At 53.8% G+C, this 27,980-nt stretch overlaps 1 protein-coding gene across 2 annotated transcripts; it reads left to right on the forward strand.

Moving 5' to 3' along the window:
• Positions 1–2,197: 2,197 nt before the first annotated feature.
• On the forward strand, positions 2,198–25,097 carry LDLRAP1 (low density lipoprotein receptor adaptor protein 1). Of its 2 annotated transcripts, none has more exons than XM_088790564.1 (9): positions 2,198–2,379; positions 11,139–11,281; positions 12,069–12,181; positions 13,341–13,455; positions 18,904–18,976; positions 19,375–19,461; positions 20,015–20,145; positions 21,563–21,594; positions 23,034–23,918. In XM_088790564.1, the coding sequence occupies exons 1-9, from the start codon at positions 2,292–2,294 to the stop codon at positions 23,176–23,178; spliced, it is 927 nt and encodes a 308-aa protein (XP_088646690.1). In that variant the 5' UTR covers positions 2,198–2,291; the 3' UTR covers positions 23,179–23,918. The 2 variants fall into 2 exon arrangements, with proteins under 2 accessions (XP_088646690.1, XP_088646689.1); XM_088790563.1 differs by having other exon boundaries at positions 2,199–2,379; positions 21,560–21,594; positions 23,034–25,097.
• Positions 25,098–27,980: the final 2,883 nt, after the last annotated feature.

A 27,980-nucleotide genomic window follows, 5' to 3' on the forward strand; every position in this document is an offset into this window, starting at 1 on the left:
TCAAGATTTTTTTTTTTTTTTTGCACCCTCTCTGTTTTTTATAAGCATTCAAGCTGGGAGACGAGAGATTTGGTTTCTAGTCCTGGTTTGCTGTGTGACCTTGGACAAGTCCCTGCCCTTCTCTGGGCCTCAGGCTCACCTGTGAAATGAAAGTTTGGACACGGTGACCTCAGAGGAGGCCCCTCGCAGCTCAGACCTTCTGTTTCTGCTTCTGTTTCTGGGACTGGCAGAAGGGACACAAGCAGGCTGCCTCTCTGAGAGGTATGCATGGCTGACAGTTCCCAGCACGTCACCCATGGGAGGATGCGATAGCCCTGTAAACAGCCTTCATTGCAAGCACAGCATTCCCAGGCCTGCCTGCTTACTGGGCCCATATGGTGCCCCCTGCCCTTCACCAGCCAGCCCTGGTAAGTGCTTTTCTCTCAGGCTCCAGAACGCCCTCTCTACTGCCCCACCCCCCAGATGGCTCGGAGTAAGAGAGCTGGGGGGGGCTCAGTCCTGAGGACCTACCTACCCATGCCATAGAGAAGAAGACAGCCTGGTGTGAAAAGCTAGAGAGAGGGAAGAAGGGAGGAAGGGAGGAAGGAAAGGAACATTGATTGACTCTATTCCAACTCCATTTGGACCCCTTGCTAGGCATTTGGGATTCAGAAATGAATCAGAAAAACTTAACTGCCCTTGAAGGACACAAAGTCTAGTGGGGGCAAGAAGAGTAGAAACAGACAGCAGTAACACTTGCAATGCTGAAAGCTTAGGCCTGTGGGGTCCCACGGAGAGAAGCCTAACCAATGGGTGGTAGTCAGGGAAGGCTTATTGAAGGAGGCAACTTTATAGGTGAGTTCTCAAAGTCAGGACTCAGCCTTTCCAACTCATGTTATTTAATCTTTACAGACAGCCCTGTGAAATAGGGCTGCCCCTTTTACAGATGAGGCTCAGAAAAATGAGTTCACAACCACCAAAAGAAGGAAAGCTGGGCTCAAAGCCCTGGCACTCTACTCTGGCCTATGGGTCTGGGTTTGAGTTTGATCCCAGCCTTTGACTTGCAGAGACCTTGAGTGAATGCTTCTCTCCCAGGCCTCAGGCTCTTATCTGTAAAGTGGGTCTAATCCTGGCTGCAGTGTTGCTGGAGGAGGAAAGGACAGAATGGCTGAAAAAGCACTTAACTTACAAACCGAGAGAAGAAATGTCAGCAAGGCCTCCTTATCCAGGTGGAAATAGCAAAACCCTACTTTTCCCCTGACACAGGAATAGGACTCCTGCCTTCTGAGCCAGGGGCAATCCCAGAGGCTGAAGTTCGCCTTCCTGAGGCACCCCCATCTAGAAGCAGCCAGGATCTATATGTTCTCCTTTTGACTCTCTTTGGCAAAGCCTGATGGAAAGGCACAGGATCTTAGAGAGAGTTCTAAATCTTGGACTTAGAACATCTGTGCTTGAGGAATTCTAGCATCCAGACTCCGCTCAAAGTGTCTCCTAGCAAGCAGGACGGGGTCTGGGTCTAGTTCATGCTGCACCTGGCTCTGGGAGGTTGGGAGGTCACTAGAGAGACGACCCCATCTCATTTTACAGATAAAGATTAAGAGCCAGAGAGGGGAAGGTCACATAGCAAGTCAGAGCTAGAACTCAGGCTTCTTTCCCTAACCTCAGAACATAACACTGCAGTATATACTACTTCTGAGGCTATTTGGGGAGTGGGGTGAGCAAGGGACCGGCCAGCAGCCAGCGTGGCTAGGTGGTGCCAAGAAACAGCCTGGGTGTTACTGCGTGAGTAAAGTGAAACTGGTCTTGCAAAGGCAAATTTTTATACTCTTGCCCCGTTCCCAGTAAAGTTCCTCCAGCTCTCCTCCTAAGCCTCCCACTGTCCTGGGCACCCCGTCCTCTTGAACATGACCCTTCTCTCCAGCCCGCAGTCTCCCCATCTATAAAATGGTCTCCAAGTACCTTTACTCTGTGCTGTCTAGAAATTCTAGGCCCGCGGCGGGGGCGGCGGCTCACGGACCCTCAGGTTCCTACAAGGTGGGGGAGTGAGAGGACTGGGGAGAGGGAGGAAAAGAACGCGCACCTAGGGCTTTTGGCTTCCTTTGTCTGGACAGCCCAGGGGAGCAGAGGCCAGGGGCCCTGAGGGGCCAGCCGGGTTGTAGTGGGCGGGGCCGAGCCGGCCCTCGCCCCGCCCCGTCGGACGTCGGCGCGGAGCTAGCGCCAGGAGGGGAGGAGCGCGGAGTCCTCTCGCCGCCCGGCCCCCGCGGAAAGTTTTCCCTGACGGAGTTTTGGCGGCGGCGGCGGCCACAGCAGCCATGGACGCGCTCAAGTCCGCCGGACGGGCGCTGATTCGGAGCCCCAGCCTCGCCAAGCAGAGCTGGGGGAGCGGCGGCCGGCACCGAAGTGAGTGTGCGCGTCTGCCGGGGACGGGCGGGGGCTCGGGCCGCGTGGACTGTCCTCCGCGGGCACCCGGGGGGGAGAGGCGGGGCCTGACCCGCGCCCTGCGGTCTGGCGCGGCCCTCGGGTCCTTAGGGGTTAGAGGTCACCTGGGGTCAAGTTGTGCTCCCCTCCCGGTCTGTGCAGCCGGGGAGGAGGGACAGAAGTTGGGGGAAGAGACCGGAGCTCGGGGTTCCCAGGTGCAGGCGGCAGTGGAAGAAGGGTTGCAGGTCAGGGAGACTTGCGCGACCCTCGACACCTCCCCACCGCTCCTCCCTGAACAGCTAGGGGAGGCAGGAGCTCATTGTCGGCTCCCGGGGAAGGGGGAGTGGGTACAGGGGCTTGGGAATATGCACCCATCCCCTGCGCCCCAGCCGCGACGTTAGCGGCCGGCGGGAACCCACTTGCCCCCTACCCCTGTCCAACCCAGGAGATCGTCTTTTGAATTCCGGGAGCCCAGAAACTATCCCAGGTATGAGCCCGGGCTGGCAGGTTCCTACTTGAATTTGCGAGCGAGGCTCATCCTGGGGTCTCAGAAGGTACCACAAACCGGGCCATTTAGACTCCTGCATTCCCTACTCTACCCGGGTCCTGGTAGCGAGGCTGGCGTCCTGGCTATTTTTGAAACCTGTTTTCTCTCTCACCTTCCCCCTCGGGCTTCCCAGGTCCCTGGGTGCCTAGGTGAATAACAGACTCACCACCACCTCTCCCCAGGGCGTCTGGGAGGCTGGGAGGGGCCTCATCCGGCCCCCCTCCTCTCCTGTTCTCAAGTTACTCTCAGGGAAACAGTCACCTGGCACCTTCCCCTGAGGCCTGAGAAACCCAGCCCAAGTCCCCGTGAGGACGCACGGGGTGGCTTGCCTGGAGTCACCTAGGCCTTCCTGGTAGATAAGGAGCCAAAGCCAGGTTCCTACACACTCCCTCCCACCGCCAGCCACCTGAACTCTGGCCACGCCCCCCACCAGGAAACCACTGGCGGTACAGTCACACTCCACCCTCCTTCGCTCTTTGCGATCCAGGGCTCAGCCAGGGGAACTGGGTTCCCTTAGCCCAGGAGTGCCAGCGTGTCTGGGCCTAGAGAGCCTGCCCTGCCCCTCCTCTTGAACTCTGCTGTACCAGCTGTGGCTGCCTCCTAAACCCAGACTGGCATTGGGAACATGGACTGATGCCTGCTGGTGGGGATGGTGTCAGAGACCCCTTAGGGCCAGACCAGGGATGCACCATCCCCCACACTTAATGACTCCCAAAATAGCCTCTTTAAATATTTGTGGGATTTGACCAGGACTTCTGAGAATGATGGACTGTTTCAGTGGGGAAATCCTGCGGTTTTCTCCTGGGATGAGAGAGGGAGGGGGCTCTGGGCAAGGGAAGGAAACTTAGAAGCCCCTCTCAATCTGGGGAACTGGAAATCTTGGATGATGGAAAAGAGTTTCTCCTGCCTGCTCTGATCTTGGACAAGCTATTGGTCTTTTCTGATCCTCAGTTTCCTCGTCTACAAAATGGGGATAAAAATTCTAAGCAGGCTAGGATGTTGAGAAAGGTATTGATAACCATGCTTCCTTTTGGCACCTAATTGGTGGTTTCCTTCTCCCCCACTCCCCTCCCCCCTGCCTGTCATGTGTGTGTTCCACATTTACTGTTACTGTGGTGGAACAAATTTTGGGGACTCAGAGCCTGTCTGCACCTGCAGAAGAAAGGAGAGGAGACTCCCCTCCCCTGCAGACCCCCAGTAGGTCCAGAGTGCTGTCTTAGAGCCATCTGGACCCAGAATGAGCTGGCTGGAATCCCCACCTGTCTCGTTATTAAGTCTCAATGTCCTCCTATGTAAATTGTAAATAACAGTAGTACCGACCTCAGATTTTTTTTGTTGGGGTTAAATGAACTTGTGTTTTGCCTGGCATAGAGAAAGAGTTTGATAAATGGTAACAACTACTGCTTTTATAGTGTCTTTGCTTTCATTTATTTGCTCCTATGAAGTAACAGAGCAGGGATTCTCATCAGACCCATTTTAGAGATAAAAGAACAGAGGCTCAGGGAAGGAAGTAGAGTCACTGATCCTGACGCAGAGCTTCCAACACAGCTTCCAAGAGGCAGTGCTTCGAATCCCCTGCCCAGAGGTCTTATCATTGTGCCTCATGGACTCTGGCCATGGCTGGAGCCGGGGCAGGCCCCATCCCAGCTTGGGCTGGCAGCCCCTGAGGACAGTGGTGGTCACAGGGTAGAGAGGGAAGCTGTGCGGTGTGTCCGGGGTGGGGGGTGGGGGCAGCCTGGCCTAGGGTGGTATCCTAGCCATGCTGTGAGCTTAGCCCTTAAGGACTGGGTTAAGGGTGGACTTGATACCTGCTATTCGCTGTGACCTGCTCCTCAGCCCTCAAGGTCCTCAGCTGAGATAAGCAGAATCATTGTTTTATTTGTGGAGAAACTGAGGCCCAGAGAAGGGAGGCAGCTTGCTTGAGGTCACACAGCAAAGCCAGGAACCCAGGCTTCTTTGCACTGAACCTCCTGGCCCGTCTCCCAGTTAGTCCTGACTTCAAATGAGGACTCTCCCCCTCTCCCACAGGTGGCTCCCTCCCCCCGTTTAACCCTCCCCCCTCTGCTGTCTCTTCAAGAACCATAAATATTTTATCTCAGTCCCTGGCCAGGGATTTTCCTTTCTTTCAGCTGTCTAGAAGGGTGACTCACCCTGGCCCCTCAGTACCCTTCTTTCCAAGAGGGGTCCCCCTGACCCTCAGGCTCCTTCATGGGTTGTGCCAGCCTGTCAAGAGAACAGCTAAAGAAATACGAGGCAGTAAAGCTAGTTTATAGTGGTAGGCAGGGGCAGAGAATCTAGTCATACTTATTTATAGTATTTACAATAAAAGATATAAATAAACCCCCAAAGCATAATATTTCTTGAGCACTGACTGTGTGTCAGGCACTGGTAGAGGTGTTGGGGAGTCTGGTGAACGAGTTGGTCTCTCTTCCGCCAGTACTTACCCTGAGCAGGTTGCAAATGACTCGTATGGTTATGAGTAGTGGTGATGCTATAAAGAAAGATGAAGGGATGAGGAAATGATGGGGACAGATTCCCTAGGTAGCGTGGTATCTTCATTTGGGTTCTTCTAGAAGCAGATGCTGAGACAGATCTGAGTGCAAGTCATTTGTTTGGGAAGAGGTCCCAGGAGATATTCTTAGGACGGGAGTCCAACAAGTGGACGCTCTGAAGCCACTTACCGCTGTGGACGACGAGTACCATCCTGTGGGGAGCTCGGAGGCCATGTAGAATGTGCTCTGCACTTACTCCGATTCAGGGGCAGTTCTGTTCGTGGTGGGTGCGGGGCTGCGGGGGATGGGAGCTCCAGTGTCCAGTCTGCACGGTGTCTCTGGTCGCCAGAGCTGCAGGCATGTCAGGTGGCATGTAGGGAAATGGTACCCACCAAGGGGATAAAGGTGGGGCACTGAGTGTCAGCGCAGGCAATCAGGGATGGCCTCTTGGAGAAAGTGACTTGGAACCCACGTGTGAGTACAAGCAGGGAGGACTCGGGGAATAGCGAGTGCAGGGACATTTAAATGGAGGCTGGGACTCTGCTTCTCACAGATCTGGCAGCTGAGGGGGATGTGGCTTGAAGGATCAGGTCACCCACTGCCCTGAGGGTGAGCCAGGCACTCCTTTGAGGCAGCTCTGCAGGGCAGGATGCCCGCCTCTCCTGGGTGATGCTAAGCCTGACCCTGCCTGGCCTGAGAAGGGCGTGGTGCGCTGCAGAAGGGGGTGAAAACTACACGGCCAGTGGGATTCAAGCACCAGCACTGTCAGTGATGAGCCGTGGCCAGACTCCTGGCTTCTTTATCTGTGAAACGGGAATCCTAACATCTCTGACTCTTCTCAGAAAATACTGCAAATGGCTGTGTCCACATTAAAGCTCTTTGCTCCTGACCCTTGGAAATGACAATAGCTCACACTTCAGTGGCACTTGGTTTGTACTAGGCATGGTTCTAAGCCCACCTCGTATGTGAACTCATTTTATCCTCACAACACCCCATGCGGTGGATTCTGTTATTGTCCCCATCAAGTGAGGAAACTGAGGACCAGGGAGTTGGAGGGACTGTGAACCCCACAGCGCGTCTCCAGACCCCCTCGTTTTAACTGTGGCAGCATATTTTTCTCTTATAGTGTAGGTAGGAACTTAGGAAATGGTAGCTGCTGCTATTATCATTTTTTCATTTTCTTTTGATAATCTTAACAACTTCTGACATTTTGCCTAGCTCTTCGCATCCTGAACCTTTTTCCGATGCTGCTCCTGAGGGACTGAACCCATTTGTCAGATAAGGAGAGCGTGGCTTAGAGAAGCAGCCACACTCCAGGTCACAGCAAGAGCTCACGTTCCCTTCTGAGATGTCACTCTGTGGCTTCTGAGGCCATCTCTCCGCCAGGGTGGAGGCCCAAGTCCCAGTCAGAGGCTCCCCCCGGCCCGTAAGTTTGGCTGCAGCTCTGATATTCCAGGTACCTGGGTCAGCAGAAGGGACCCAGGGGCAGCCTGCCTGGCTCTGACTCCGGGGCGCGGGTTCTTAATGAGGATAGAGCACATGTTTGCAGCCGCGAGTTAGACAGGGCATATGGACTGTCCCCAGCTAACTCCGACAGCAGGTCATCTGTAAAATTGCAAAGTTAAAATAGTGTAGTCATTACCCACCACAGGGCCAGAAATAACCCAGACCGGAACAAGGCTGTGGACTCAGGCCTGTACTTGTCTGGGGCCTCTGGGAGCTCTTCCTGAAGCCCAGGCTCCTCCTGGAAAGGAGCCTGTGGCCTCCAGCCTATGCGAGGTGACTGGATGAGGAGCAGGGCGGGCGTAGTGAATCCTACCTCTGTGTATAGTGAGTGCTCTTGGTTGCCGGGTTTTGGTGGGGAGCGTGGGGCATGAGAGACTATACGCCTCATTGAAGAGATGAGTCATGCCCAGAAGTATAGGGGCAGAGGCAGGCTTCCCTAGAGGGGAAGGAGGATCTTTGCTGGTCCTGAGGGGGCAGGTGATGGGGGCTGGGCAACGGAGAAGTAGGACGAGGCAGGGCAGCAAGACTGGGCAAGAGTGCACCTTCTCCATGCCAGCTTCGAGGGAGGCAGACATGAATGGAAGTCCTTCAAGAGGAAGACACGGTGTGCAGCTGCTTGGCAGTGGATGACGTGGCTGTGGGAGGAAGACAAGGAAATCCACAGTCAAGAGAAGCTCGAGCAGCCCACTGATGGAAGGGACGAGGCCCCGTAGCAGGCATAACTACGGGCGAGCCTTCTGCTGAGCACGTTACCTTGTATTATCTCATCAAAGGGTCGGAATAGCCCTGGGAGCTGGGGACTACTGTTTCCCTCACTTTATATATAGATGAGAGAACTGAGGCTCAGGGAAAGTCATTAACTTGCTCAAGACCAGTCAGTGTCCAATCTGGGATTCCAAGATTCAGGCCCTTGCTCTTAGCCACTCGGCTCTGCTGCCTCAAAGAAGGCTTCCTGGAGGAGGCGGATGCGAGGGGTTTCGATCAAGCGGGCGTTTCTGGCAGAGGGAACTACTTGAGCAAAGGCACAGAAGTGGGAAAGTAAGTGCGACTTCATGAGGAAGAAGCTCTGCATGGTTGGAGCTTCTGTTTGTGTGCACGAGCATGTACACACGTGTGGGCAGTGTGTGTGTGTGCAGGGAGATTGTGGCAGAGAAGATTGGGGAACCAAACTCCCCAGCAGTCACTGTGGAAATTGCTGTGTGTGGGGCGGGGGCTGGCTTGTGTGACCTTGCATCTTCTCTGAGTCTCAGTTTCATCATCTGTCAAGTGAGGGGTTTGGGCATAAGGTCTCCGAGGCTGATGAGTTGCAACCAGTCTCCTAGGGCGCTCTTCCAAGCGGTCAAAGAATAGAAGGATCAGGCAAGAGAAGGAGGAATGCAGAAAAATGCTGAGCATTTCAGAGGCCAAGGAGGGCTGGGGAATGTTTTGACAGCAAAGAGGTCGTCTGTGACCTTGGCAAGCTTTGGCCCTTTGGAATGGAGGGAGCGGAGCGGAAGTGGCTTTGGAGAAGGGCCAGGAAAGAGCTGAGCCCTGGAAATGGGGTGGGGGGTGGTGGTGTTTGCTCTACAGTAGCGATAGCTAATGAGATGAACAAGGCCACCCCTCATCGATTGGTATTGCTGCCTGGAGCCTTGTGTTGAGAAATAATCCAAAGCCTATTAACCAGATGGAGTAGAGCTGCAATTGATTAGCAATGTCTGCCAAGGACACAGGTGACAGGCAATGTAGCACGTACTTTGCCATCCTTGCTTAGATGGATCTCTGGTTGAAAATGGTGGTCTGGGTATCTACTGACAGAGGGGAAGCCTTGGGAATTAGGAATTGTGGGAGGAAATAATCTCTGGCTCTAGGAACTTCTCTGGGACCTTTTGTTAAAAAATAACGTAATTTTCCTCATGGGACGATAGTACCTAGTGGATAGGAGCTTGGGTTTTAGTCAGATTGACAGCTAATTTGACATATTACTTGTCCTTGGAGCCTCGGTTTTCTCATCTGTGAAATGGGAATGAAAAGATTGCCTGCTTGCAAGGTAACCGTGAGTGTTAGAGGTAATGGTAAGAGCTGCTGCTTTGTGATTCTTGTCGTCTTTGTTACTTAATAGCTGTTTTGTCCTGATGGTTATGGAGGTGTTCTTTAAGAGCAAGGCCCATATGTGAGTTGCTCCTGAGCCCCCATCACCCAATCCAGGACTAGGACACCTCAGGGACTTTCCCGTTCATTTTGGGGGGTCAAATGGAATAGGTTCATAGTTGACAGGACAAAGGATAGGGTCCCTTTGGGTCTTCTCAGTGAGGCCCAAGGGTGAAGGCTGGAGGGCAGCGGGCCAGGGGCCAGAGCTAAGCATGGGGTTGGAGGCTTTGCAGGCCTGAATGAAGCCTTGGGGTTGTCCAGGTCATTCCTTCACTCATCAAATACTGAGTGCCAGCTGCATGCCAGGCTCTGAATGACGGGTCAACGAGTCTCTGCTCACCTGGATCTCAGTCCAGGGGGACTGGGCATACCGGTAAAGTCTTGTATTCCCTCCCCCCACCACCAAACACACATACATTCTTGTTCAAATCCTCATCTGAGTAGTCTCAGAGAGGGACAGTGGCTTGCTCAAGTCAAAGCCAGAGAGACATATGGGTGTACAAGCTCCTTCTGGATGGTGGGGAAGGAGGCAGAGCCACTGGAGAACTAGAGCTCTAGGATGGTTGTTAGGAGAGGGTAGCACGGACCCTGCCCAGGCCTCAGCTACCCTGGAACCAATGATGCCCAGTCCTAAACTTTCTTCCTGTGGCTCTACCATCAGAACCAGTGAGAGTCCCAAGAAGAGACAGGGAGGGCACAGGACTTCTCCCAGCTTCCTTCCCAAGAAATGGTGTAGGGAAGCTGGCCCTGGCCATCTCTGTGGTGGCCCCTGGAAGCTGATTCCTGTTTGGATCCTGCTCTTTCCAGTATTGTGTGTGACGCTGAAGAGCAGTTTCCTCATCTGTAAAGTGGGTACAATCCTAATACCTCCTACAATTGCACCATCTGAGAGAGGATGAGGGATGGACAAAGGGAGCATGGGATGGGAATTCATCCTGGTGATGGGTTTGCAGGCGTCCCTGGAGACCTTCCTTCTGGCCTCTGCCTCCCAGCTGAGTGAGTGATCTAATGCCTCCCAGAAGGAGCCCTGGGGATGGTAAAACCACTGAGGGAGACCACACTTCCTCTCCTGCCCCCTGCCTGCTCAGGGCCCTCTCTCACATGGGTGGGGCGACGTGGGGCCTCTTTCCAACTTTCTCTGCTGATCTGTTTCCCCACCCAGCAAGCCTAGCTTATGCCCTCATTTCCCAAGTTTCCTGACCTCAGTTGTGGTCAGAGTTTTCAGAGGACCCTTCCCATGTGCCCTGCTCTGTGCCATTGCTTCAGCCCAGGCATTATTAGTCTCCAAGAGGAGAAGGGACTTCCCCAAGACCATGCAGGTGATAGGAAACAGAGCTGGGATATGAACTCAGATCTGCCAGATTCAGGGGCCCTTCATATCATGTCATGTGAGCAGTCACCTCCCCCTTTCCTCCTGACCCTTACCCCACCCCCATTCTCCTTGGCCTGCTCTCTTTGCTGGTCCCCCTTCCTGATCTCTGTGGCTGTGCAGATGGAGGAAAGCAGAGCAGGCTGGGGCCGTGGAAACCACCCAGATTTTAATTTTTACCCCAACCCTTTACTCATTGTGTGTGGCCTTTGCTGAGGACTGCCTCTCAGAGCCTCAGTTTCCTAATCTCTAAAGTGGGAAGGGTATCCACCTCACTGGATTGCATTGAAGATTCAATAAGAAAATGACATGGTTTGTGCTCTGCAAGTGTTAGCATTGAAGTTGAGTTTGGGCTTTGGACTTGAAAAAGTATGCGTCTGAGTCTTGGCTCTTGTACTTGCTGGCTCTTTGAACCTGGTTATGTGATTGGTCCTCAGGGTCTTTGTAAATGGGTATGATAGTGTCTACCTCAGAGGTTCTCATGAGGATTAATGAGAATATTTTATGCAAAGCTCCTTAACCATGGTGCTTGGTATGTTCTGGAAAACGTTAGCCCTTTACTAAACATAAAAATAGTGGTTGATGGCAGGACTTCAATGCCCCTTGCTGGGTCTCCCTGGAAAATAGGGGCTCTGAGAGCTGTTGCTGTGGTGGGCCTGCCCAGCAGGGTCTGAGGTCCTGTCCTCTTCTTGCCCAGAGCTGCCTGAGAACTGGACAGACACTCGGGAGACGCTGCTCGAAGGAATGGTCTTCAGCCTGAAGTACCTGGGCATGACGCTGGTGGAGCAGCCCAAGGGCGAGGAGCTGTCGGCAGCCGCTGTCAAGAGGATTGTGGCCACGGTGAGCCCCAGTGGGGGGCCAGGAGCCAGGCTCCTTCCGGGATGCTGCTCGTGCCCTGCTTACTACCCCTCTCTGAGCTGTCCCTGCCCTTGAGTCCTTTGCATCTGGTAGAGGGAAGCCATTGGGCTTTTGGGGTCAAGGTCAGTGTCCTCCTCTTCAGCAGTTGTGGCTGTGGGCTGTCCCAACCTCCCAGCCTCCCCTCCCCCGACTCAGGCTCCCTGCCTAAGGGTTGGTGACTTAATTCTAGGGAGGGGTCTGGGGGAGGTTGCTGTTATGCAACCACTTGCCCTATGGCCTGAGGGACAGGGTCACCCACCAGAGACGAGATTTCCCCCTCCTGAGCTCTCAGTAAGCATGGGTTCTATAAGTCCACCTCCCTTGGTGGCCTCAGACCCCGTCAACTCAGGCCCTGGCATGGTCAGTGGGTGGAGCAGAGAGTCCCCAGGAGTCATCTTGCTGAGTGGTGACAACCAACTCAGCGCCCAGGGTCTGAGGTCCCTCCTAGCTGTGTGTCCTTCGACAAGTCCCTTAACCTCTCTGAGTCCATTTCCTCCTGAGGACGATGACTCCAGGTCCAGTGCTTGGTAGACAGCAGGTGCTCCAGGAGCAGCGGTTGTCCCTGTTTTTGTTGGAAGAGAGTGTTGGCTGAATTGTCTTCCTCATCGTGTCTACCTAAGCTGAAGCCTCACCGGGCCCTGGGGTGTGGGACCTGGAGCGGCTAGGTGTAGCCCACGAGGGTGGGTCCCAAGCAGGCAGGCAGGCTCCTCTGACCCATGTCTGCCCCAAGGCCAAGGCCAGCGGGAAGAAGCTGCAGAAGGTAACTCTCAAGGTGTCGCCCCGGGGCATTATCCTGACGGACAGCATCACCGACCAGCTCATTGAGAACGTGTCCATTTACAGGTATGCTCATCGCTGCCCACATTCACTCTGCCGCTTGGGGCAGTGGGTAGAGTGCCCCGTCTGAATCCATGCTCTACCACTTCCTGTCTGAGTGGCCTCGGAGCCTCAGTTTCCTCATCTCTAAAGGGGGGTGGAAACCCCAGCCTTACCGTGTTGTTATAAAGTGTTGAGTGCACAGCACCTGGCTCACAGTAGGCACTTGGGTGGCAGTTGCTGCTGTCATGGTCACTAGTTGCCGCGGGCAGCTGAAGCCTGATCTGGACTGGGAACCGCCCTCCCCCCAAGGCATGCTGCTGAGTCAGGCTTGGAGCAGAGAGGTGCAGAGTCACTGCCCTTTTTTCCCACTAGGAATGTAGCCGCTCCTCTCTGGACATCTGTTCAGGCGCTCAGGGAAGCCTGCGAATTAAATGAGGTGACATCTGAAGGCAGTCTGAGGCCAGAATGTAGACGTGTGTGGGAGGGGCGCTGTTTGTGAAGAGGCCGAGCACAGCCTTTGGAGCCGCAGGCTCCCTGCCACCCCACCCTTGGCTGGTCGGCTGTAGCATTTCAGAGCTGGAGGGGACAGCCCAGGTCCATTTTACAGATGAAGAAGCTGAAGCACAGCACGGGAATTGCCTGAGGCCTCCCCGGAGGTAGTGGCTGAGCTGGGACTGGGACACCCAGGCCGCAGTTCTGTCCAGCAGGCCCCCATCTGCTAGGCTTCGCTCCACCATCTCGCTTTGTCTCCAAAGTGGTGGCTCAGCAGCTGGAGCACAAGCCAGTTTTCTCATCAGTTCTCTTCAATTTTCTCATCTGAAAAGTGGGGACGATCACAGAACCTATCTCAGAGGACATCTCTGAGAATTCAGTGAAGTGATACCTGAACGTTGCCTGGTATACAGTCAGGGCTCAGCTATTACGGTTTTGGGGTGTGGCTCAATAAGGAAGCGAAAATGCCTTTCCTTCACTTTCCCCCACTCCTTCCTGCCCAGCCTGGGGCCCCCTCATAGACAGCCCAGGAAGCCAGGCCCAGAGGCCACGGGTGTCTCTTCGGAATCTCACACTGGTGGAGTTGGGAGAGCAGGCTCTCTGGAACTCAGGGGAGATGCCCTGTGGGGTGTCCTGGATGTTGTCAGGCCCCCATGCCAGAGTCTGGTGACATTTCCCACTTGCCTTTCAGGATCTCCTACTGCACAGCGGACAAGATGCATGGCAAAGTGTTTGCATATATCGCCCAGAGCCAGCACAACGAGAATCTCGAGTGCCACGCCTTCCTCTGCACCAAGCGGAAAATGGTTAGTGGGGGAGCCCAGGGCTTGGGCATGCTCTAGCCTTGACTTGGCCGCCCTGCCCTTGGGGGGGGGGGCGGCCCTGTGTGGTGGGGAGGCTAGACCTAGATGACACATCACTTAAAGTATGAAATCCCTGGGAACCCCGAGTGGTGCTGAGAGCCAAGGGCACTAAGACACCTGTCAAAGTGGGCTGCCCTGGCTGGCCAGCCTGGCTTGTGGGCGGTGACAAGCCTGTGTCCTCTGTGAGTGCCCTGGGCCCGTTCTCTCTGTAACACGATTTGTTGGATTTGAGATTTTAGGGAGGTCTCCGGTCAATAATATGGTCTGGAGGTGCAGAGCCTTGTAGGGATTAGACCTTGGAGATTGGTGATCAGAGGGGTTCAGGGTGAAAGGCATACGCAAGAGCGCTCAGAGGACCCAGCTTGCTGTTGCCAGAGCGGGGAGGGAAATGGCCATTTTTTGGTACCTACTATGCTCCTCTCTCAGTGGTAGGCTTTAAGGCATCTTCTCATTTAATACTCACAGCAGCTTTGTGAGGTGGGAGCTGTGACTATCTTCGTTGTTCTTATTTTTAACGAGGAAACAGACTCATAGAGGTCAGCTGTCTTCCTGAAGGTGACACAGCTAGCCAGGCAGAGTGATGGGTTTAAAGGCCCAATTTCCCCCCTCCCTGCATGACAGGGAGGAGCCAGGAGCTGGCCCCATTTCCAGGCCACACCCTGGCCGCATTGAGCTGGGATAAGTGGGAACCTCAGTGGTCTCTAGACATTTGTCTTGAACTTTGGAACAAGCAGTCGGAGTGACCTTTGGTGTTGGAAGCCCCCTTCGTTTCTGAGGGCCCCAAAGTTTGAGCATTTGCCCACCAAGGAGGTTCTGGATGTTTATTAATTTTAGTATTGGCCTCTGTTAACCTTTGTGTGTGCAGCCCAGACCCCCAGTCTCCATGCCCTGTGGTCCTGGGAGCCAAGGAGACGAGATCCGCACCCCTCCCCCTGTCAACAAGGACACATCAAGGACATCACAATCTTTAATGGCCCCCAGACTTTCTGCTACCCATTGGGCATGCTTTAGATATGAAAAGAGTTCCCTATTGCTGCTGTAAGAACTTATACAAACGTAGTGGGTTAAAACAACACAAATTTGTTCTCTCATCGTTCTGGAGTCAGAAGTCCGAAACGAAGGCTCCAGGGGAGGTGCATTTCCGTACCTTTTTAAGTTCTAGAGACCATTTGCATTCCTTGGTTCCGGCCCCCTTCTCCAGCCTCAGGGGCAGCGGTGTAGCATCTCCCCATCTCCCTCTCTGCTTCTCTCATCACATTGCTATTTCTGATGTGAGCCCTCCTGCCTCCCTGTCGTAAGGCCCCTTGTGATTGGCTCGCTGCGGAATCCAGGATAACCTCCCACCTCAAAATTCTTAACTGAATCATATCTGCAAAGTCACTTTTGCCATGTGAGGTGTATTCACAGGTTCTAGGGATTAGGATGTGGACGTCTCTTCAGGGGCCGCAGTTCAGCCTACCTCTCATTGGTCTCGTGTAAGGGGCGCTATAGGAGGAGACAGACTCGCGGTCTGATCCTGGCTGATGTGCTGTGTGACCATGGGTAAAACCCTGCCCTTCTCTGGGTTGCTTGCCCATCAGCAGAATAAGGAGGTCACCTCAGTGACCTCCAGGATTGTTCTGAAAGGCCCCAGTTTCTTCTGTGCGTATTTTTTCTTCCCTGCAGGCTCAGTGTCGCAGGCCATTCACCCGGGGCCTCGTGATGCCCCAGGTCCCTGAGCTGCAGTGGCTTCTCCCGTGACAGTGGATTCCTGGCTTTGTTTCTTACGAGGCCACACAGACTTAAAAACACGGGCTCATTATGTCCCCATTGTTTGTCTCTTCCTCCCCACTGACCAGAGCAGGCGCTGAGCAGGGCAGCTGGCCAGGGCCATTGCTGCAGAGCAGAGATGGGGCGAGGGGCAGCTTCCAAGACGCACAGGTTTCCTCTGGGAAGAGGAAGTTGGGGGGTAAAAGAAAACGGATGCTGGCCAGCAGCTAAGTGAGGCCTGGCCCAAAGCCAGAGGACTTCACACAGGCCGGTCAAAATGAACCTGCCCCCGGCCAGCAGGTCAGTTACTAAGGAAAACAGCCCGCAGAGCGCTGGTTGGGCAGAGGGAAGGGCTCCTGCGGACACGTAGGCCCAGGGGCTCACTCTTCCTGGCAGGTCCTCCTTTCTGTGTCAGGAGCTGACTGGCTGGATCGCCGCCTTTCCTTCTTTACCCCCTCCTACTTGGACTGTCCCCGTCAGGCAGCCCTGGGAAGGCCCCTTGAAGAGACAGCCCAGCCCAGGGAGGTGTAAATAGACCACCTGCTACAAAGGTGCTGTTCTTGTGCCTCCCAAAGCCTCAGCTGAGTCCACGCTGACAGTGTGTTGATGGGCTGGTGGCCTGGCCATGATGGAAATCCCGATTCTCGGCTTACTGGGCATTTCTGAAGAGGAGGCAGCAGGTGAAATGGGTGCCTCCGGTTTGGCAGTCCACCTCCATGGATGTTTGCTGCTGCCTGTCCCCAGCTAAGCCCTGCGTCGGGCGGGCACAGGAGGCCCAGGGGATAGATAGGTCATGGAGACACGAACAAGGCAGTGGGGGAGAAGAAGCCGAGTTCAGTAACCGGAATACAGGGGTCTTGGTTCTAGTGTGGAGGTTATTAAGTCTCACTGGAAGTCAGCGAGACGTCCCAGAGCAGGACACAGCAGGAGATGTTTTGAATTGGGCTTTGAAGGATGAGTAATAGGTGGGCGTTTGCCAGGCCATGAGAAAGGGGATAAAGGAGGTCAGAGGGAATTAGCAAGTGTGAAGACACAGAGGTGTGAAATCAAGTGGAGTGATTTGTAGCTGGGGACTCAGTTGTCACTGTAGCCTGAGTGGGAGGCAAGATAGAACCATCCTGCAGGGAGCCTTCACTTTGAACGTTGACAAGGTCCTCGGCCCTTTTGGCTGGGGCCCACAGTGGCCACCCCCCCCCCCCCCTTTCTTGCCTGGATGCCTGAATGAGCAAGATGCCTATGACCGACCGGGGTCGGGGGCAAGGGCTTCCTTTCTGGGCTGCCCACCAGCTGGGCTCAGCTCAGGCAGCACAACGATCAGGCCTCCCTTCCCTCGTAGCCCCTGTTGGGCACCTCTAGGAAGTTTCTGTACAAAGAAATGTTTGCATCTGCCTAACTGAGAAACCTCTGCGAGCACTTCAGTCTCTGGGCTCTGAAGTGAGGGTGGAGTTACTGTGGTCGAGGGGAGCCCAGGGTTGCGGTGCCGGTGGGCTGACATTGAGCAATGACACCCTTAATCCTGCTCCGGGCGGGGGGCTTGGGCAGAGCCATTGTCCCTTCTGTGGCCATTGGAATCCCTTGGGTAACCCTTTTGTGCAAGGACTATTGGGACATAGGACCCGACTTGGTCTGAGTACCAGGCTGGAATCCGGATCCCAGGGTCCCAGCCCAGCTCTGCAGCCCTAAGCTAGACCTGGCCTCTTTGAGGAGCTAACAGCCTGGTTACCAGAAACAAGACATGGCCACAAAAAAACTGGCAAGGTCAAACCTGGTCAGAGTAATAAGATAGACCCACAGGCCAGAGGCGCTCAGAGGAGGAATAGGCATCTGGCCTGCAGAATCAGGGAAAGAAGACACCCACCCCCTCCTCCATCCCTCTTCTCTCCTCCCCCCTCCTCCCCATCCGTGGGCAGGCCCGAGCAGTCCTTCCTTGTGGTGCTGCCCAGATTCCTGCAGCAGCCCCAGAAAGTAGGGCCCAACCCCCTCCCTGTCCCTGCCCAGCCTGGGCTTGCAGCCACCTGCACACCTCTGAATTTTGGGCTATATTTGGTTTAACTTGCAGCTCAGGACTTCAGGGCGAAAGGGCAGGAGTGTATGCAAATGAGCAAGCAGATTTATGCAAAAACACTACCAGGCTTGTGCCCCTAGATTTCCTGGAGGCAAAAATAATGGTGTTTCCATCTCCCTGCCACGTTGGGTGACCAGCCCTTGCTGGGGTGTATAGTGATCTGACTCCAGCTGGTAATTAGCCCATATTTTTAGTTCATGGGCAATTCTCAATGGTAACTGGGTCTATTAAACTTGATTCAGACGTGACAGTTTAAATTGTAAACAGCTGTGAAGAGTTTCATACTTAATTACCATATTTAAGTTTTGCCATAAAGCGTCGGGTACTTCCATCAAAAATGTAAATGACAGAGACATTCAAATGACATTTTATACTTCGTGAAGTTTAATTGGCATGGATCAGTCAGCTTGTTTAGGGATTTAAAATTTTTAAAAAGAGTTTTAAAAGCAGTTAGCCACGGATTCATTTCTCAATTAAATTGAGTTGTCTGGCAGAGAGGGAGTGGGGCAGAGGCTGGTTAAGCCTGAACTTGTGTACTTGAAAGGGTCTGGTGCTTTCGTCCCTAGGCCCCGGCTGTCAGAAGGAAGCTAGACGTCGCTCCCAGCTATAGTTAGTTGCTCTGGAACTTGCTCTCTGAGAAGCTGAGCTTAACCTTGAACTGGAATCAGAGAGAGTCAGGAGTTGAGTTGAATGTGGGACAGGATGTAGGTCCTGGCTGGAGTGTGAGACTTCAGAACACCTGCCTCTCAGGCAAATGCAGTTCAGCCAATATTTTGTACCCCTGCAGCAGGCCTTGGCCTGCTCTCATAATAGGGTGTCTTACCTTTAGGAAGCATCCTGATAGGGTAACGCAGGCATGTGAGCTGGTGACATGATACAGATGGTGACATTTGAGTTGGGTTTGAAGGGTAGATTGAAGTTCCCCAGGGGCAAAGGGCCAAGGTGTGGTCCCTCCTTACAGGTGGGTTATGGCACTGAATGGTCTCAGTCCCCTGCCATGGGCACTCATTGACATCTTGCTCCTGCCAGGAAATGTATAAGCTCACTACTCCCTTTCAGGGATTTAGTTGTAAGCCCTCTGACTCTTTATAGTACTAAGCACTCAGACCTTTGCTTCTGTGGCTGTGGCTCATTCAGTGGCCTGGCCTTTTCCAACTCTGTTCTCTAATTCCAAGGGCAAAGTTACTGTGTGAAGTCCTCGGGTAAGTAGGGAGGGCTTTTCAGAAGAAGTAAGCCTCACAATTAATTGAATTTAGGGAAGCCCAAAGGGAAGGAAAAAAAGTAGAGGTGAACAGCCATTGCCAAGGTAGGGGCTGGAATGAGGGTGGGAACCTTGGCTGGGCTACAGGTGGTGAAGATGGGGCCCCAACTGCCTGGGGAAGGTGTGGCCTCATTATACCCCAGGCTGCTTTGGTGACTTGGGAGGGGCCAGGACTCTGCCTCCATCCATCCCGCATTCCAGAGCCTTGGAATAGAGCCAGGGTGGGCCTGGCCAGGAACCCCCAGCCTCCAGTTCAGACTTGTTATTACTTGCCTGACATTGCACCTCTCTTCTGACCCCACCTCCTGTTTTTCAGGCCCAGGCTGTCACACTCACAGTAGCTCAGGCCTTCAAAGTCGCCTTTGAGTTTTGGCAGGTGTCCAAGGAAGGTGAGTCTTATTCACAGACATTATAGGTGGATAGGAGTGCAGAGTGGGTGTTGAGGAAAGCTGGCAGAGTGGGGTGGGGTAGGGTGGGGAGGGGACAGGAAAGGCCCTGGAGTCAGGGCTGGATTCACTCCCACCTTCATCACCTATCTGATTTATGACTTTGGACAGGTCCCTTCACCTCTCTGAATTCAGTGTCCCCATCTGAAGAAATGGGAACAGCTGTCTCTTTCCCCCAAGGTGCTTTTGAGGATTAAACGAAATCTGCAGAGTTTCTTTCCTCTTTGCTGGGGACCTAACACCTGCCCCCTGAAGTTGGCCATAGCCTACTCCCTGCCCAGCAATTGCTGGGGACGGAGTGCTGGGCTGGGTCTCCAACGCACTGTGCCTTGGTCCCACAGAGAAGGAGAAGAGGGAGAAAGCCAGCCAAGAGGGAGGGGACGTCCTGGGCGGGGGCCGCGTCGACAGCACCCCTTCGTTGAAGAACCGTGAGTCTTGGGCAGGGGAAACAGCTGGAAATCAGCTTCATGACATAGGGTCTGCCCTTCATCCAGAGGGCCCCACGCCCTCCTGGGCTGGAGCAGACTCTTGGTTTTTTATTTTTGTTTTGTTGTTAAATAATATGTGATCGTTATAGATAAGTTAGAAAATGCAGATAAAGGGGAAAAATTACTCGTTGCAGTGCCTGTTCCAGATATGCCCCTGTGCAAATACGTAAATATATGTACACATCTCTCTATATACACTTTATATCCCATTGTGTGATCTCTTAAAAGAAACTTAGCACCTGTTGTGAATGTAAAAGTTCCAGCCTAGACCATTAGTTGGGGAGAGGTTCTCACCCTGTGGGCAGCTGTCCAGCTGCTTTGGGAGGTGCTGAGGGGGGGCTCCAGATGGTCTGAGTGATAGGCCTGGGAAAGGCCATGCCCGAGGAGCAGGCAGGACCAGGGTCGCCCGGGAAGCTGCGGGATGGGGCGAGGAGACGAGGCTGAGAACCAGGAGCTCCTCTCCCACTGACACCTCTGACCGGCCCCTTCCTAGTGGTTGTCACTGGGGACCTGCTGGACTTGGAAGAGATGGCCAAGGCCCCGCTGTCCACAGTCAGCGTCAACACCACTAACGGGGATGAGGCACCGTGGCCTCAGGCCCTGAACAGCAGCACTGTTGTCTGGGTGAGTGTTCGTGTGGCCTGGTGACCCCACAGGGATCCAGGGAGCCTCAGCCTGAATCCTGGACGAGGCCTCAGGGAGGTTCAGGCCCTGGTACCCATGACTTACAGGCCTCTGGAAGGGCCGGACCCAGCCCAGCAGCACCCAGACCCAGGGGAGGGGGTGAACAATGTTCCCTTTGAACCCAGGGACGCGTCCCCAGCGGGCTTGACTCCCAGCACAGCTGTCTCCTCACAATGCCCGGCCTCTTGGCCTGAGCATCCACCGCCTGGCCCACCGCAGGGCCAGCCAAAGGCTCGCTTGTTCTCGGTGTGGGCAGTTCGCTCCTGACACCCCTGCCCCCTCAGCCGTCTAAATGAGGAGTCTGTGACTTGGGGCAAGCCCCTTGACCTCTGTGAGTCTTAACTTTATCATGCCTTCAGTGAGGATAATGACCTCTGCGGCTCAGTCACCCTAAGGAACCTGATTTTTTAAATTAAAATTAAAAATTTTTTTTTTCATTTGGAAATAATTTCAGACTTACAAAAAAGTTATAAAAACAGCACAAAGAATTCCTGCTCACCCTTCATCCAGATTTCCCCAAATGTTAACATCTTATGTAAATAACCACATCTTATGTAAATAACAATCAAAATCGTTAAAGTGATAGGTCTATAGGCCTATTCACATTTCTCCATTTGTCCCCACAGTGTCCTTTTTCTTGTCCAGGATCCATTGCAGAATCTCACATTACTTCACTTGTCGTGTCTCTTTAATTTTAAAAAATCTAGAATGTGGAGGGACCTGAAAAACAGTCAAATCCCACGGTGTGTTGGGGGCCACCCAGTGTCTGCTGAGCAGGCTCCCCGAGCCTGTTTCTGCTGTCTGGAGGCATCCTTGCCACCTGCCCGTCCTTTCAGGGAAACTGGAGGGGTCTCCTCCATTGTTTTCCCACCTAGGCTGTAGGATTCCTGCCAGCGTTATCCCTTGAGCTTGGAATTTGGGTTGGGCTTTTGGAAGTGGATGAAAGCAAGAAACCCTTCCCCGCCCTCTTCCTCTTGGAATTTGAAAGCCATACCATCATTTGGTCCAACCCTCTCATTTTATGGCAGGAAAGGCTGAGTCTCACAGAGGAGTAGTGACTTGCCTAAGGGGTCACCGGAGTAGAAACAGAGCTGGGAATTGAGCCCGCCCAGGTCTCTAGGCACCCAGCTGCCCTTTCCCATGTCCCTTGTCCCAGGTTTATCCGTGGGCTGAGATGCTGGTAGCAGTAGCCAGGCTCCCGGGAGGCCTACCTGTGCCTCTCCCTCCGGGTGCCTGCCAGACCCCTCCGCTTGTGTCTGGAGTCCCTGTAGCTTAACCCAGCGCTCATACAAGCCCCAGCTGTGAGCAAGGGCCCCCACTGAGGGTTCATATCTCCTGCTTTGTTTTCCCCAAGGAGCTGGATGACGGCCTGGATGAAGCATTTTCAAGGTAACATAAGCTGGGCTCCTGAGGCTGGGAAAGGAGGCCTTGCATTTCGTGGGCTGGTCTCTGGGGCCCTTTGCCATGTCTGAGAACATGAACTCTGACCTTCTCCAGAGCAAAAATCTCAACTTGTATACCTTCACGGATAGGGAGCTCACTATCTGGGGTTGGCCAGGTCGGCTCGAAAGCTCTTGCGGTTAAATCAAGAACTATTACTGGCAGTTGCTCTAACATAGTCTGAGCTGAACTAAACAAACTGCAGCTCAGGTCCTCTTCCTACATCTGCTGTAACCTTCAGAAATTGGCTTTTTTGTAGGTGTTGTTCCCTCCAGAGGGTTTGCATTTATAGAAAGTGGCAGGGAGAAGGCAATACTTACTTAAGCCCAGGGAGTATTACACAGAGGAGGAATGCCGGACACAGCAAAGAGATATTTTGGTCTAGCCTGAGATGGTGGATTTCCCGTTTCCTAGGGGCCAGCCCTGTCGCCATGGCTACCTTTAGCTTGGGAACACACCACCAGGAAGCCTGAGGCCTGGAGAGCTCAGCGTTCTGAGTCAGTTAGGCCTCCCTTTCTCCCTTGGGACCCTCAGGAGCCCCCACAGCCCTGATCCTCCCCCCAAGCCTTTCCTGCTGCAGCCTGGTGGAAACTCTTCGGCCTGGCCCTGGGGAGGTGGGGAGAGGCATGTTGGCCCCTTCATGGAGGCAAAGAAGTTCTTTTGACCATCTTCCATGCTTTCCTGGGTGACTACCACCCCTCGTTTGAAGAAAATCTCCTATTTTCTTTTTCCAGATTACCCAGTGGCATGTGCCCTTTATTAACAACCTGGAAAATCAGCAAAGCGTTAACAGGAAATAATAACCATCTCAGAATCCCCTAACCCAGACTTTGGTGCTTAAGTCATGCTGATCCTATACATGTACATTTTTCTGCATTGATCAGCTCATCATGTTTGCAGTTGGGGATCCTGATTGTCCCTTAGCACTGACATAGCAGGATTTCTCCAGGCTGTTAAAAAGGCGCCTAGAGCACACCTCATTCTTTTAAGGGCATGGGCCGTGATTTACTTAACTCTCCCCTCTTCTCCTCCTAGGTTGTCACCCTTTTTAAGTTCATTTTTTGAACAGCACTTCGTTGAGCATAGTTTAGCCAATAGTCTGTCTTCTCATGGTTATACCATCTCCCTCCCACGTGTGCCCCTCTCACTGCCCTCACTGACGAGGTTCCTGATGGAGCCACGGACGGTATAGGTGCCCGCTCTCTCTTTGTGGCAGGAATGCCACTGCCTGCTTCACAGTTTTCTGAGCCGCAGTTCTTTGGCCCCCGTGTCCTGGCATTTTCCCACCCGTGCCCTCTCAACGTCTGGTGCTGCCAGGCTGGACTGGCTCCTTAGGCCCCTGGCAGCCCCTTGCCTGGGCCCTTGGCTCACACAGCTCTGCCTTCCAGGCTTGCCCAGTCTCGGACGAATCCTCAGGTCCTGGACACTGGACTGACAGCACAGGACATCCATTACGCCCAGTGCCTCTCGCCTGTCGACTGGGACAAGCCTGATAGCAGCGGTGCCGAGCAGGACGACCTCTTCAGCTTCTGAGGGCCCAGGGCTGCCGGGACATGTGACCAAAGCCACCTGTGCTTGGGGTGGGGCAGCTCCAGGACCCCCAGCCACCCTTTTCCGGTTGCGTCAGCCTGCAGATCAAAGCTGCAGCCAGTCAAGCAAAGGGAAGGAGAGATTTTTTTTTAACCCTGCTTTTTCTCTGAGAACTGAAAGATGCCTTGAATATTTATTCAGTGACTTCTGGTTCAACTCGGAAGCTGGTTTTGTGTCAGGCACGAGCCGTGTTACAGCCAGCTTCCTGCCTTCTCGTGAGCAAGCTCTGCTCTGCTGTGCTTGTCAGGGTGGTGACCAAAGCATTTCTTGTCCCTTCTCTCTAAGGACCCAGATTTTTCTGGAGGCAGTCCTGCTCCTCACTGAAGGTAGTCGGAGCATTCATTTCCATCATCTTAGGAGCACAGGAGGGCACCGCAGCCTCAGGAGAGGGCTGCGTGCTCCAGCTCGCCTGCCGCAGGGGTCCCACTGGGCCCGGGCTTGAGCCCCTGGACCCGGCGGCTCAGAGACAGGGGCAGCCCCTGACCAAAGACGACACGTAGCTGGCACTTTAAAGCACACACAGCAGGGTGGCCCCCGGAGGCTCCTCGATGGTGCTGCAATGCAGAGAGCTTGCTTTCTGTCTTTCTTCCGCAAAAAGAGGCCCAAAGTCCCTGTGGAGGGTCCCGTCAGTGCAGAACCAGTGTAACTGGCTGCCCACGGACTCCCAGAATCTGACTTAGACAGTGGGGATCTTCTCTGCACAACTGCCCTCCGTTAGGGTCCCCCACCCCGCCCCTCTCCCCCATACAGGTGAGCTTCTGCTCCCTCTTCCATTTTGGCTGTGTGTGAGTGTCCCCGACCCCCATCTCCCCTGCGTCCAGGGGGAGTGGATGAAACCTCACACCTGGATTCAGGTAAGAATATTTTGTTGCGCTTTTGCAGATGAGAAAACCGAGGCCACCAGCGTGGAAAGGGTAAAGTCTAGAGTAGAACCCAGACCTGATGCCAAAGCTGCCTCCTCGCCTGTGCCTCACCAGCTCCCACCTCCTTTTCCTCTAGCTGTGTTATCCTCCCAGGAACCTAAAACCCCAGCTATTTGCTGACCAAAATGTGTTTCCTAACAAACCATCTGGTGCCTTTTCACACAGAACTGGCGTGAGCCTCTATGTCCTGTTAGCTATCGCGTTGCTGTTGATTTCTGTGAAAATGGAAGTGTCTGAAGTCTGTTCATTTGGAGGGTGCAACAAAACCAAACTCTGTAAGCGTCACGCTGTTCTTTCCTGACGCTCTGACCCTGGGTTGGGACACACCAGCAGCAGTCTGTGTTCAGGGTCTCCCTTCCTTCCCCCAAACCCCACAGGGCTCCCCGCACCCTGAAACCCGACAAAGCTTCCCGCACCGTCTCCATCCTGAGGTGCGTCCTGAGCCTGGCTTTGCTGACCTTAAGTAAGACACAGGATAGTTGGAGCAGGTTACAGCAGCCCAGGAAAACACACCGTTTCTTAGAATCTACTCACCTAACTAAGCACTTGAAGCAAAACATAGAAGTGCCTGGGTGAGGGGTGGGGTGGGGTTTGTAGTCTTTTTCGGAGTACAGGCATAACTTCCTTTCCCTGCACCCCGAGCTCCTGCACCCCCACTGCCCACCCCAGACCTTGGTATCGGCCCCTGTATGTGTCATCAGGCAGCGAGCGTTGGGCCTGACACAAGCTATCCTTGGCGCCAGGGCCCAGGAGTCCCAAGAAAGGCCGTGTATGTTTCTGTGAGTTGGACTGCGGCCTTCGTCTCGGTCTCTGGCTGCCAGCGGTCAGTGGGCTCCCGTGTGTCTGCAGATAAGTCTTGTGCTTTTCTTTGTGTTGCTGTAAAAGCATTTCTAATGAGGAAAACAACAAGTAATAAATGTTCTCTTTTTGAAATACAAAGAGCACTTGGATGAAACGGCCTGATGGCTGGGTGGGATGTGGCGTGGGGCAGCGCCTGCCCTCCGGCGGTTGGAGCAGCAGTGACCACAAGCCCAGATGTGGGAGATAATGGTCTCTGGTTCCCTGATTGGAGCCCAGCAGGGCCCCCTTTCACCAAGCAAATGGTGGCTATGATGAGGTATCTCTGGACAGCTCAGTGGGATAGCACTGAAGAGCTCTCTGAAAATCTAGGTCAGGGCTTCCTAACCAGGGTCTGTGAAGCCCAGGATGTGTATACAATTATGTGTGTGTCCGCACGTGCGTTTTTCTTGGTGGCTGTCCATCATTTCCATCACATTCTCAAATAGGTCCCTGAAATTTATTCATTTGGCAGACTTTGTGCCGAACACAAGCCAGGTCTGGATTTCAGTGCTGGGGGTGGCAATCCAGACAGGGTCCAAATGGATTCAGGATGTGTGGCTTGTGTGTAATTGGGGACTATTAGATGGGAGAAGGTGGAAAGTGTGTTTTAGTGACTTGGAGACCCAATACCTACCTCTGGCTCTGCCCCTTGGGGGTTGTGACACTGGATCAGTCACTTCTTGAGCCTCAGTTTCCCCATCTGGGAAAACGGTATAATAAGCTCCACCCTTCCTACATCCTTGGGTTTTGTGAGACTCGGGTGAGCATTGCCATGGTGGTGGCGTACTTAGACGGCTGAAAGGTTATCGCAGAGCAAAAAGCAATTTGGACCAAATATGTTTAAGGAAATCAAAGTAAAATTGTTAACAATGACAGCTCCTGTTAACTGAGCTATTAACTGTGCCAGGGGCTATGCGAAGCTTTCCACTTTATCTCATTACAACGGTCCTGTTGAGCCCAGATGGCATTTAGCCCCTTTTATGGCTGTGGGCACCAAGGCTTGAGGATGGCAGTCACGCTTCCAGCACTTGGCAGAGCCACAGCCCAGACTCCGAAATGTGTGGCTCTCCACCCCGCCGTGTCCTGGCTCCCATGACATCTGCAGTCATGGCTGCCTGTCGCGCCGCACGGCGCCCACGCAGAAACGCCACTCCAGGCTCCAGTGGGGCTTTCAGACGTTTATCTTTGTCCCTTTCTAACAGTGATATTCAAAGTGTTCGGAACCCAGAGGCATAGCCCTCTGATGTCAGCAGTTGGGCAGACTCGCTGTGAATTCTGAGTGGATCCTGGATGACTAAGAAATTCTCTCTTTTCTTCTTCCCCCATAATCTGAAAAGACACCCAACAAGTTCATCTTTCGGTTTAGATTTGGCCAATGTCTTTAGTTTCCGGATGTCTCAGATTATGAGTCCTGACACCCGCCGTCTGCTCTTTATGCGTAATGGAGAAGCCAGGAAGAAGAGTCGCCTTTCCGATTTGATGTGACCTTCAGCTTCACTGGTAGATGTTGGGGGTCTTCTCTCCCAGGAGGAGATACCATCCCAATTAAATCTCTCCCCGGACTTCCTGACAAACCCAGAGAGGGAATCTGGGTGAATTCAGTGCCCTCAGTGCTGGCTTGGGGCCTGGTCTTCTCCCAGCCTTCCTCCTCCTGCCATGTCCTTTGTATGGGTCATAGCAGGTGGCCTGTTTGTTTATTAGGAAGCGAGCCTTTCTCCAGTGCTTACTACATGTGAGGCCCTGGTCGTCCCTTTACGCCTAACAGTGATATGGGTCCCAAAGTCGATTCTGTGAGGTGGGTGGTCCTAGTTCCATGTTCAAGATGGGACAGCTGGGGGTCGGGGAGGGTAAGGGAATTGACCAGTCTCAGCCAGTAAGGAGTGGACCTGGGATTCGAACCCCAATCTGATTCTTGAACGTGTTTATTTCTACAGCACCACCTGCTCTGTGGGTGAAGGGCAAATCCAACTTGAGCTGCCCATGCCCTGCTCTGCCCTGCCAGCAGCTCAGCAATGGGCAGCCTCTATCATGGGACAGACAGGAGCTGCCAGCCAGTGGGTATTTCCACAGGTAGAGTGGCAGGCGTAAGCCGGGCTAGGTACCTGAGTCAGGGGCCATTTTCATGGGCTGGTCAGAACAGATCTTTCTAAACTTCCCAGGTGGCTGCCCCTTGGGGCTGCTGCTCTGGACATGCCCGATTTAGGACCCAGCGGGGCATGTCTCATCACATCGGGCCCCTGCTTGTCCCAGTAGGCACTGCCCAGCCTGTGCGGGTGGCGGTGGGAGGGGGGGCCAGAGAAGGAAGGTTTCCTCTGGGAGCAGGCTCAATGTGTTGTCGATGGTGGATGCCAGCCTCTGAGAGGCCGGGAAAGGTGGGGACACATCTCTGGAACACTGGTAACATCTATACACGTTAGCTACCAATAGTTTAAGCTGCTGGTCAGTGACTCTGCTAGTAGGCATTATCAGCCCATTTTAGGGATGATGAAACTGAGGCCCATGGAGCTTATGTGACCTGCCAGCCTCACACAGCTCGTAAGAGGCAGGCCCGGGATTCAAAACCTGTGTTCACTGTCCTGACATGGCCCTGCTTCTGCAGGGCACGTGGAACATTTGGACAACACTGACCTTGCTTGCTTCTGAGCTTCTGAGCCCAGCATACAGTAACCTTAGCCCAGGGCCCAGCACATAGATGCTGGATCCGGTTGGTGCCTTTGTTTCCAGCCAGGGCTGATGTGAGCTGTGTCACAAGTTCTTGTTGCCAAGCAACAGTTCTGACTGTACCTGCTGAGGACCCACTGGGGTGAGGCTGCCAGGGCCTGGCTTGATTCGGCAGAGTCCAGGGGTTGTGGTCATGGTGCTCTGGAAAGGACCTGGGTATGGGCTAGGTGTGCACCATACCAGGGGGACATTGGGAATCGGGACTGAGGAAGCCAGGGAAGGCTCCTGTAAGATGGGGTGTTCCAGCTGGGCTTTAAAGGA

This window comes from Rhinolophus sinicus, chromosome 14 (assembly GCF_057876585.1).
Source record: "Rhinolophus sinicus isolate RSI-liver-muscle chromosome 14, RSI-T2T, whole genome shotgun sequence".
In the NCBI taxonomy this organism is placed as follows: domain Eukaryota; kingdom Metazoa; phylum Chordata; class Mammalia; order Chiroptera; family Rhinolophidae; genus Rhinolophus; species Rhinolophus sinicus.